At 48.2% G+C, this 11,729-nt stretch overlaps 1 protein-coding gene across 1 annotated transcript in view; it reads left to right on the forward strand.

The window, feature by feature from the left end:
• The first annotated feature begins 216 nt into the window (after positions 1-216).
• The window catches only part of LOC119386332 (inner centromere protein-like), a 13,041-nt gene continuing 1,528 nt past the window's right edge, over positions 217-11,729 (forward strand). The window contains exon 1 of the mRNA XM_037653656.1: positions 217-257. Within this exon, the coding sequence (XP_037509584.1) occupies positions 217-257 (41 nt within the window). The remainder of the gene's footprint in view (positions 258-11,729) is intronic.

Raw genomic sequence — 11,729 nt, forward strand, 5'->3', positions numbered from 1 at the left:
CGGCGGTGCTGCGGAGGCGATGCATTTACCCGCTTCGACGAAGGCAGAGAAGCCGGCGTGGTGGTGGGCTTAGCTGCGGCGGTGGCAAGGCGCAAGGCTGCGCGGCGTTGCTCTTGGGCGCGGAGGCCTGGCGACTGCCAGGATTCGTCCGAGAGTTCCTCGGGGGACACGTCCTGTCCTTCGACAATATACTCCATAGCGGTGGACAGCTAGGAGATGGGCGACGAGGCAGCGGCGGGCGGCCGGGCGGTCGCTCCGTCTGTCAGCTGATGTGCAGGCGGCCGCGCTCGAGCTAAGCCTAAGAGGCCTAGGTCGGTGCACGGCGTGGTCGAAGGCTTTCGAAAGCTCTCCCGGGCCACCCCGGGCGAGTTTCGCAATAAAGTGGGTGTCGAAGAAATCCAGACAATGTGCTCCAGCCACCCGTGAAGAAATTATCCGGATAGGGTCGAAAGGACCGGCGCGAGGGCCGAAAATTGGCGGAGCCGAAGTGAGGTGCGACTGCTCTCGACGGTGATCCGCCCCCTTTCCTCCTTCACAGCAGTATTCCAGCTGAAACTTGTCAGGAGCGTCTTTAGCTCGTGAGAGAAGATGCAGCTCATGATGCATGCGTAATCGCATTGTCGACATTTCATTTTAATTTATTAAAATCATCATCATCATCTCCATCATATTGTGTCCTAAGTCTTTTTGTTGCCTTTCTGTCATCGGAAGTGGGCCGTAGAGATCTATGCCAACGCGACCGAAGGGGTTGGCAGGGCACGGAAGTGGCTGCAAGGCTCCAGACGCGCGTGAAGGCGGTGATTTGCGACTCTGACAGTCAGGGTAGCACTGAACAAAGTTTCGTACAAAGTTGTACATGCCGCGCCAGTAGTAGCGATGGCGAATAAGTTCATAGGTTTTGAAAACTCCGGCATGGCCACATTGTGGATCGTCGTGGAAGGCAGCACATATTTGTGATCTTAATAATAATATCTGGGGTTTTAGGTCCCAAAACCACTATATGATTATGAGAGACGCCGTAGTGGAGGGCTCCGGAAATTTCGACCATCTGGTGTTCTTTAACGTGCACCTAAATCTAAGTACACGGGCCTCTACCATTTCGCCTCCATCGAAATGCGACCGCCGCGGCCGGGATATTTGTGATCTTAAGCTGCGGGGAATGACCAAGAGCCATTTACGGCCTGCGAGAGCATAGTTCCGTCGGTGTAGCAGCCGATAACGAATGGCGAAATGGGCAGCTTGGCGTCGGAGAGATCGGGATGCAGGAGTGGTCGATGCTCCAGAAAGATAGCCGAAAAGAGAAGGGATCCATGGGTCACGGCGTTGTTCAGTAGCAACGGAGTCAATGTCGAAAGATGTGACTGAGTTTGTGCAGTTCGTTGCGCAGGCCGAGTCTGGAGGTAGAGGCGAGCGGGACGAGGCGTCCGCGTCAGAGTGCTTGCGTCCGCTGCGATAGATGACGCGAATATCGTACTACTGAATTCGGAGTGCCCAACGGGCTAGTCGGCCAGACGGATCTTTCAACGTGGCGAGCCAACAAAGGGCATGGTGATCCGTTACCAGGTCGAACGGGCGACCGTACAAATACGGGCGGAACTTGGTAAGCGCCCATACTAGAGCTAAGCACTCCTTTTTAGTGACGCTGTAATTGGTCTCTGCTTTTGTCAGCGTGCGACTCGCATAGGCGACGACGTATTCGGAGTAGCCGGGCTTACGTTGGGCGAGGACAGCGCCAAGACCGGCCCCACTAGCGTCTGTATGCACTTAAGTTGCCGCTGTTGGGTCGAAATGGCGAAGGATGGGAGGGGAGGTGAGCAGACGACGGAGCGTAGCAAACGCGACGTCGCACTCAGGAGACCAGGTGGTGAGGTCTGTGTCACCGCGTAGGAGCTGGGTCAACGGCGACATGATGGACGCGAAATTTCGGACGAAGCGCCGGAAGTAGGAGCACAGTCCGACAAAACTTTTAAGCTCTTTAATGGTAACATGCTTCGGGAGCTCGGCGACGGCACGAAGTTTCGCAGGGTCGGGTAGAACACCGTGCTTGGATGTGGCCTAAGATGGTCAGCTCCCGCGCGGCGAAGCGGCACTTCTTGAGGTTGAGTTGCAATCCAGCGTTGGTTAAAAACGTCAAAACCTGTCTGAGCCGATGTAGATTGGTAGGAAAATCGGGAGAGAAAACGACAATATCGTCGAGGTAGCATAAACACACAGACCACTTGAGGCCACGCAATGTGTTGTCCATGAGTCGCTCAAACGTGGCAGGTGCGTTGCAAAGGCCAAAGGGCGTCACGTTAAATTCGTACAGCCCGTCAGGTGTAATAAAGGCAGTTTTCTCGCGATCAGCTTCAGCCATCAGAGCCTGCCAGTAGCCAGAACGTAAGTCTAAGGACGAGAAGAATTCTGCTCCTTGAAGGCTGTCAAGGGCGTCGTCGATGCGCGGCAAGGGATAGACGTCTTTCCGCGTCACTTTATTTAAGCGACGGTAGTCGACGCAAAAGCGAATAGACCCGTCCTTCTTGGGAACTAGCACGACAGGAGATGCCCAAGGACTGTGGGATGGTTGAATAACGCCACGGCGTAGCATATCTTCGACCTGGTCGTTGATGACGCGACGCTCTGCAGCAGAGACGCGGTACGGTCTTTGACGCAACGGCTGGTGCGAACCGGTGTCAATGTAGTGGTGGACTTCCGACGTGCGGCCCAACTGCGGCTGAGAAACATCGAACGAAGTCGAGAAGTGTTGGAGAAGTCGAAGTACCGCGGCGCGTTCTTCGGCAGTGAGGGTATCGGCGATTGAACTCGTGAATAATTCACTCGACGAGCCCTCCGGTGTTGAAAGGGCAAGAAGGTCGCTCGAGTCAGTATGACACTATTCGTCTGGCATGTTCAGAAAGAACGAAGAGTCAAGCTCTTCCACGCGACCGAGACATTCACCGACAAGCAACGTAACCGGTGCGGAGCGGGGATTCTAGACAAAAATATTGCTGTGGCCGGCAGCGATGTCAAGAGCAGCAAAAGGCAGTGGGACGGCTCTGCGACTCAAGAAGAATGACCGACTGATTCTGTGTGTGCAGTGTCATGTGCTATCTTTCTATCTTTCTCTCTCTCTTTCCTCTCCATCTTTAATCTCCCCCACCCTGTCCCCATGTGTTGGGTAACAAACCGGTTGTCCTATACTAGTTAACCTCTCTGCCTTTCCTTCTCTATTATTACTTCTCTCTCTTCCTTTTTTCCCCTGTGCAGGGTAGCCCGAGAGAACAATAGCTCACGCCAACTTGTCTGCCCTCCTCTAATAAACACACACACTCTCTCTCTCGCTCGCTGTTAACGGAAACAGTGAAGACTCGGTGGACGGCTGGTCAACTCAAAGCGCCTACGGGGCTGCACCACTATATTGTTGTGTGTGGTGTCTACGAGTTCGCATAGTTGCCAATGAGTGCGTACAAACACCGAACATACGCCATTTATTCAAGGAAAGAGTTACGTCACAGATGCATCACAACTTTAATGATGTAAGATTTGTTTCCCACACATTACTGGGAAGGAGAGGAACTGCACTCAATCTATCTGTCATAGATGGCATTACAATACCAGTGTTGGTATTGTTTGAATGGTACATCGAGACAGATAACAGCATCTGAAGATTCAGCTCTACCAATTAATTTAAATTTTTATTAACGTCGGCATTCCCTTCTACCCGCACCCGGGATATTTGGTGCGTAGTAGAAAAAAAGCTGCCATATTAGAAGCTTATAGTAGTTAAAACACGTACCTGCAAACCGTGTGCCGTACTTCAAAACTAAAGGGTTAGATCAGTTGAAGAAGCAAACAAACAAAACAAGCAAAAAATCGCCTACGCTTGTATGTTTCGGCGGAATCAGCAGAAAAGCTCTTTCTTCTGGTGTATAATTACTGCAAATCAGCAAAAAGGAGCGTGTTCCATCTTTCGTTATTTGTTCTGTATGCCTTCCAGAGTGCGAAGTGAAACCATGACGAAAATTTTAAAAAATAAAATAAAATAACGCAATGGCAGCGTCCCTTAATAGCGCGCAGAACCGAAATTCTAGACCACGCGTCTGGCCCGTTACGTGTTTGCTTGTTTCTCTGGTTTTACACTGACGCTTGCCTGCTGGGTTAGTTTGCTTTATCGATCGTACACTGCTGCATCATCCTGGTAATGAGTTCAGAGTTTGCTTCCACGCGCAACGAGTTATGGGAGGCTGGAAAGTTATGTCGTGGTTAAGCTGGAAGCGATGCTCTGGGCCTCTGGCTGCCATATTAGGCTACTTTTTCCAAGTGCGCTAATGTTAAAGCAAAAGTAAAAAGAAAAAAAGAAAGCGTGTTGCACTCTATAGCTTTGCTTCTGACACGTGCATTTGCTGCGAGTTTTCAGCATTAGCTGAACATAAGTGCGGTTTCCTATTTTTGGGCACAACGTCGAGTTTAATATCCACCATGAAACTGGAACATGTTATCTCAGCGGGAAGCATGCCAAGGGGGTAAGGAGACGGTAGAATCTGTTCCAGTGCTGCAGTTGTTACAGAAAAACGAGGTGCAATATATCGCTACCGACATGTCTCGTGGTTATAAGGCGTACGTTCATTCATCATAAGTTCGCTCGTTTTTTAGGGGCGAAGCTCCTCTTAGTCTAACCTTGTCACGCGTCCGGCGTAAGGCGTAACCTGCAGTATACTACGACCCATCACCGATCCTTTGCAAACTGCCCACTACTTCGTCTTTGCCAACATCCCACTACAATCCATCACCGATCAATTACTTCACCGACCATAAAGCCTTTATAATGAAGGGGTAATGGAAGCCACCTTTGCAAACTGCCCACTACTTCGTCTTTGCAAAACATCCCACTACGACCCATCACCGATCCATCACTTCACCGTCTATAAAGCCGTTATAATGAAGGGGGAACGGAAGCCACGTCTAGCTACCACTTACGATTAATAAATTTTCTTGTATAAAAAATACAGTGTTTCTCACGTCTTTGATGATGTACTGGGCTATCGCTTTGATTACTGCTGGGCGAAACCACTGAATATTTCACGGTGTAACCATGATTGCTTCAGGAGCTTCGCCCAAGCTCTTCATCATTCACCCGTGGATATGCTGTGAATTTTTTGGATGATGTATGCTTCGAACTACTAAAATATATTTTAATTGGAGCGACAGACCATGTCATGCCACCACCTCATCAAAAGACTGCAAAGAACGTTCATTCACAATAGCCACGTCTTGTAGACAGAAATTGTTGAGCTCAGCGTAGTACGACGGTATTGTCTGTTATGGCTTCTAATACGCGCGCGCGAATCGATTACTCTCAGGCTCTGTGTGGGGTATGAAAGGCGCTAAAAGAGCCTCGTCAATGAGCATATGCGCGAATTCGCTGTCGCCATAAAACCATAAAGCCACTGTGGTTCCTGGGTAACGGTTGGCACACATCATGCGCAGACAGCTTACTTGGCAACAAGATCAAGTTGATATTAGGTGCTTCCGAATAAGGGTGGTATAGAGACGTTGTCACAATGACAGATACCACACTGTGTTAGCACTGGAATAGAAATACTCGCACAACAAACAAAGCTACACACCATCAAATGCTTTAGTAATAAAATGAACGCCGAAGAAAAACCCTCTATTGCAATGTAACGTTATTACTTGGCTGGAAGGAGTGCCAAAGCAGCAAGGCGAGCTTTCAAAACATGAGAAATATTCGCTACGACTATGGCATATGGTATAAACAAAGTTTTGTCACCATGTGACTGTGCAAACAGTCTCTAGGGGAGTACTTGTTATGAATGTTAACGTCGGAAATTTTGTTAACAAAACAAACTGCGAGCGGAACAGAGAATAACAATGCCAAATTAAAGTAATTCGGTTTGACTTGAAGAACTTGAAGCGAGGGCTATTTGTACTGGCGGTTCGAAAGCCGAATCAGCGTCTAATCAAATCATGCCGACCATTCGTGATAAGTGCCATAGACGGCGGGATATTAAAAGTGCACCGCAGTTACTGGAGAGCTAAGCGATAAACGTTAGGCTCACGTCGCATTCGTACGATGCAAAGACAGACAGACATTGTTAGACAAAGAGCGCGCACAAGAATTTTGAAGTCATATGCTATCACTCATTGAAAGCGACAAAATATTAGGAACAGCATTAAAAAATTATGAGGATCAAGATATGATAGATTAAATTTGAGAGGAAGAGTGCGGTGCCACGCGAACAAAACTGGCGCTTCTGACCGGATTTTATTTAAATTTAAATGGAATCAATACCTATTACACGGTGCTGTGCGTTGAGCAGTGATAAATGACAGAACACACGACCCGTAAAAAGCGAAGTCCAACAGAAAAAAAATTCGGCAGATCCCACGTACCGTGGGAATCGATGTTATGCGAAGCATGTGCGGGAAAGTGAGTGTGGCGTAATTTTTCACATTGAGCAAAACGTGAAGGAATAACGCTAGAGAAATGTGAAAATGGTATATACACACACACATATGTTGAAGAGCCGCGCATGTGTTATATAACCAGTTGTTTACAGTTGCGCAACGATGCGAACAGCAACATGGGAAGCTGATATGTAGTGCTTTTATTCTTTATTATTTGATAGCATGGATTCAAACAGGACAAATGAAACAGATGCAAAGGACAGGCGCTACGCGCAACTAAGCTTTCTTCAGAAAAAAATTCTTCAGATATACACACAGCCGAGTGGCACGCAGGTGCCCTGCACGTACGTTACGCTCACAGTTACAGTTGTTACAGTTGCGTTTCAGTTGTTATGCTTCTACTTGACCCTTATGACGGACAACGCACGCACATTTTACGAACTCGTGTGAATGTGTGGAGAGGGTCTTTGACAGTTCTTGAACACGGTGATCATCACCGTGATCAGTGAGCACCAGCAGCTGGACAGGACTTGTTATGGAATCCGTTCGTGATTGTGGCTACGAGGGGTCTTAGTGTAGTAAAGTGCAATGTATAGTATAGCTGGTGGAAATCGTGCATGCCTCTTATCAAGAAATGATCTATGATGCCTCCTGTCCTGGACCTGGCAACGAGGTGTTGTGATGCCCTGTTCACATCCAAGCCGCCTTTCATGCAGTGCAAGAAGCAGGCGTTGTTGGGTTTTTGATAAATCAATGTTCAAGTCACCGGCAATGATGAGGGGCATGGTCTCCTCCGCAGAGTTATTGTAGGAAGCACTGACCCCGATTTTTGCGCAATCCATGTGGTCCACATTGCGGACCACGTGAACGAGCGGTTGGTAGCCCAGCGTCTTCCAGGAGTGCTTTGTCTTCAGTTCCCTAACTTTCCTTGCGTCCGCCGCGGTAGTGTAGCGGTTACGGTGCTCGGTTGATGAGCCGAAGGTCGCGGGTTCGATCCCGACCGCGGCGGTTGCATTTCGATGGAGGCGAAATAATGAAGGCCCGTGCGCTGTTGCGATGTCAGTGCACGTTAAAGAACACTGGTTAAATGCTGGTTAAAGTTGGTTATCACTTTCTTCGCGTGTCAGTGTGTATGTTCGCGGTTACTGTGTCGATTGCGACTCTGTATCACCTGTGGCACATACCCGCATAACATGAACTCTGGTACACGGGTATGTGCCACACGTGACTAAGAGAAAGGGTTTCATGACGTACGCGACAGGTATTTTGCGTTATTCATGCCCTGACTAGTTAATCGTGTTGTTCATACATTGCCCCTCTGCTATGTCAATTTTGGTATGTTACCACCTATGGAGACGACCAGGAGAGCGCTCAGACGTAGGCGGCTAGATAGATAGATAGATAGATAGATAGATAGAAACGGCCAAAGTGCCTGAGGTTCGCTAAGAAATGCTTCGCATTTAGAACTCATAAACAGGAATTTCGCAAGCAGCGTACAAGCACTCGTGAGTGCTCATCTCAGATCCCCTAGACGCACATTTTCACGCTTTCTCTTTCCCCTTTGCGCCATTTCGTTCGCCTTCGCATGCTTTTCAACTTCTACTCCTACACAACAGAGCGAGCTGCATTCCGAACCGACAGGCAGTAATTCATCTCTACTGTTCAGCCGAGTCCTCAGTTCGCAATTCAGCGATAAAAAGAGGCACCCTCGCTGGCAGAATTCGTGTCAATGGAATGTGTCCACTTTCTTTCGAATGCCCGTTTTACACTCGACCATCCTCTACTGTAAAGTGAGCGCGAACCCAGAATAGCAATCATCCTCTAAAGGGTTGGTTCAGCGGAGCTCAACTGTTCCCAAAATGTGGGCCTGGCAGCAGTGCGTTTGCCAGCTTGGGACATGGTTTCTACACTGCACTTCCTTCCACTTGCGCTGCCCTTTCTAATAAACCAGGTTGCATAGGCCTTCCCAGCTCTCCTTTCACAGTAAATGTATCTACGTGTATGTATTTTTCCATGCAAACGTTGCAATCGCATAACGTAACGTATTCAACTGTCAATCGGATTAGCTAATCCCTTCTGTGGCATTGCCCGCACTGTCTAACAGTCTCCTGTGACGTTGAAGATATTTTATGCGATTAATTAAATACAAACCAATATAAATCCCTTTTCCTTAGAGCATTCTCTTTGTTTCCTCTTCCAGGCGGTGCTTCCATCACCTAAGTTCAGATATTCTTGCCTAAACATTTTGTGAGAGTAAAGCACTGCATCGGTAGCACGATCCGTTTGCTTTGAAGCTAATGAGCAAAGACGTAGATCACCTCTGTGCTAGAGATGATCTACTTCTACCCATGGGCACCGGTTTTAACTTGCCGCTGCACTGCAAGTTGTGTGGTTGTTCGCCCCTGTTTGATAAGGTGACAATTTTAGGTAAGGCTAAGACGCAGCGAGAACGGGAGAATATTGAGGCATTCCATATCTGGAAACTTGGACCAGACAAATGCGTTAGCGCCGCTTCGGTTTATCTTACCAGAAAAGAATTTTTGTTTCTAGCACAGAGGTGATCTGCTTAGATTAGCTGTTTGTGCTTTTTGGCTTTTGGGCTGTTTGGTTTTTGTTTGTCATCCGCGCATGCGTCGTACGGTCTGGGGGGGGGGGGGGAAGGTTTTTCCAAAATAAACGCCAGTTGTTAGTGCCACGTCTCTGCGCTCTGTCTCTGTTTTCTGCCGCTCTGCTTTTTCCGTTTTCGACGTTTTGTGGCTTCTTTTGCAGTTAACCCTGATACCCTGTCCCACATATCGTTTTAAATATGTGACTTAACTGAATAAACCCAAGAGAGTGCTTAGATTATATTCTGTACAGATTTCTGTAGTTATAACACGTTGGAACAGTTGCTACAAATATCCACGCCGCATGTCAACATGACCTAAACTTCAGGGTGCAAGGCAGTGTAGATTCAAGTATTACCAAACGTTTACTGGGAAATTCTACAAAATAAACGATGATAATATAATAAGTGTTGGGGTTGAATGTCTCAAAACCACGATATGATTATGAGGGACGCCGTAGTGGAGGGCTCCGGAAATTTCGACCACCCGGGGTTCTTTAACGTTCACATAAATATAAGTACGTGGGCCTCAAGCATTTCCGCCTTTACCGAAAATGCGGCCCCCGCGGCCGGGATTCGATCCAGCGACCTTCGAGTCAGCAGTCGAGCACCACAACCACTGGACCGCCGCGGCAGGTGGGATAAAAAAGTCACAGTTTCACTGCAACGTCGAAGCAATGAATGCGATAGCAATAAATTGGAATGTAACGCCAAGAACGGAAAGCAGCTCTAAATTGCCAGCGCGTCGCTCGAGCCCAAAGGATGCACGAAAAGAACGCACAGGACGAGCGCGAACTAATGCGTCACAGCTCGACCCTTGAAGCGCACTGCTCAAACATAAAGCAGGACGCACGAAACGAACGAACAGGTACACACAAGACGAGCGCGAACTAATTGTCACAGTTGTTACTTATTTCTGTTTGAACAGCGCGCTCCATTCGCAAACGCGGCCGCTGCAGCGAGCGAAGCACCCCACCGACCGCCCCGCCCCTTCTTTACTCGAGATAAGCGCACGAAAGCGACCACGCCCTGTAGGACTAAGAGCAACGGCATTCGAAGGAGCGGGGCGACGATCTTTAAAGCGCGCCACACGCTTCTCTACCACACGCGCGCACATCGCGCAATCTATGTGGTAACTAAGAAAGCATGCTGAAGTATATGGTGTATATAAATAGCTCGCCGTTAGCAGGCTGAAAGACGATGCTGTCGTGGCCTAACGTCTAACGCGGCGGGCTGCAAAGCGAGAGGTCGCCCGTTCGATTCCACGCGTCGCAAAATATTTCTGAATTACTTTTCTTTGTGGCTTTTCTATATATATACATACTTACACATATACGGTGAATGACGGCGACGGGGACGGACATTTTCCAGCGGAGACTGTCCATATAATTGAATAAAATTAAGGCAGCTTTGCACTAGTGCTACCAAGCCTAAAGGAAGTGCGCAGCTGGGCAGCCTTCTTTTGTTTCTATTCGGTTTTCTTTCTTTCCTCCTCTCTTTCTTTCTTTTTCTGTTTTCCAGTTTTTTCGGTCTTTTTTCCTCTTTTCATTTTACTTATTTCTATTTTTATTCCTATTTTTCCCTTTCTTTCTCTCACTTTCTATTTCTCGCTTGCTTCCTGTTTCTATTTTTGTAGGTGGTTTTGCCTGCGTTACATCAAGCAACGGTAGCATACGACAGCACACGACAGCCCGGTCCCCTAAAATGCTCCGTACTTAAAAGTTGAGGGAGCACAGTGATGGACAATGGCGCTACCTCCCTTGCCTCAACATTTTGCTTGTTTTTACGAAGTGCAATAAATCCTACAGTTCCTTTTGAGATGAGCATAGCCCGCGTTAATTAAGGGAAACGCGAGTTTGTTGTTGGACAACCAGTGCCTATCTTCAATGTCAATGGTCGCCCAATGGTTTGCCCAATGGTTTGCACAACTCTGTGTTAATATCAGCTGCATATTACACAAAACAAGACAACATTTGTCCAAAGATTCACACTACAAGAGACAGCCAGCTTAAGCAAGGGTGCTATTGTGTACATCGTCAGATTCTGCCATGCTGTCAAATTCGCTGCCTTGTCAGGTCTGTTTGGCGCAAAGAGTATGGCCTCTCAGATTGGATCAAAATTCTATATTTTATTTGCGGAACTTCACAATTTAAACAATAACACTTCAGCACAGCGCAGGCTCGTAGGAGCCGGAAAGAAGAAAAGGATCGACGCATGCCTCTTGCCCGAGCTTTTCCCTTCGCCCACTGAAAAGGTCCACTGAAAGCAAAAATCAACTAGGAACGATACGATAGGCTCGCGGCCTAGGTTTATGCATGGCCCGCCTCATATTTTAGATGTCGTCCCGAGACTTCCCTTTGCCACTTCCAGAACAGCCCAATTTTTGTATGAACACGTTGAAAAAGCGATGCAGAGCAACAACTCGGCAAACTTCAAATAAGGGGACAGGGACTGTTTGCAGTGAGAATAGGCCACCAGAAATCAATCCAGGCCTGGTGGTCCTCGCCGTCCGGAAGGAGATGATATACATGTCAGCTGCTGCCAGCGCACACAATTCCGACGCACGGAACCACCTGAAATCGATCGGCATCGCTCGAACCGTTCGCTATCGATGCCAACGGCGGAGCTAAATACAGAGTCCTCGTCGCGGCCATCGCCACCGCTCGTTGACTGACGACTATGTGGATCTCCACTGAACGCACACACGCCTCGCGGG

The sequence above is a fragment of the Rhipicephalus sanguineus genome, chromosome 3 (assembly GCF_013339695.2).
Source record: "Rhipicephalus sanguineus isolate Rsan-2018 chromosome 3, BIME_Rsan_1.4, whole genome shotgun sequence".
Taxonomy (NCBI): domain Eukaryota; kingdom Metazoa; phylum Arthropoda; class Arachnida; order Ixodida; family Ixodidae; genus Rhipicephalus; species Rhipicephalus sanguineus.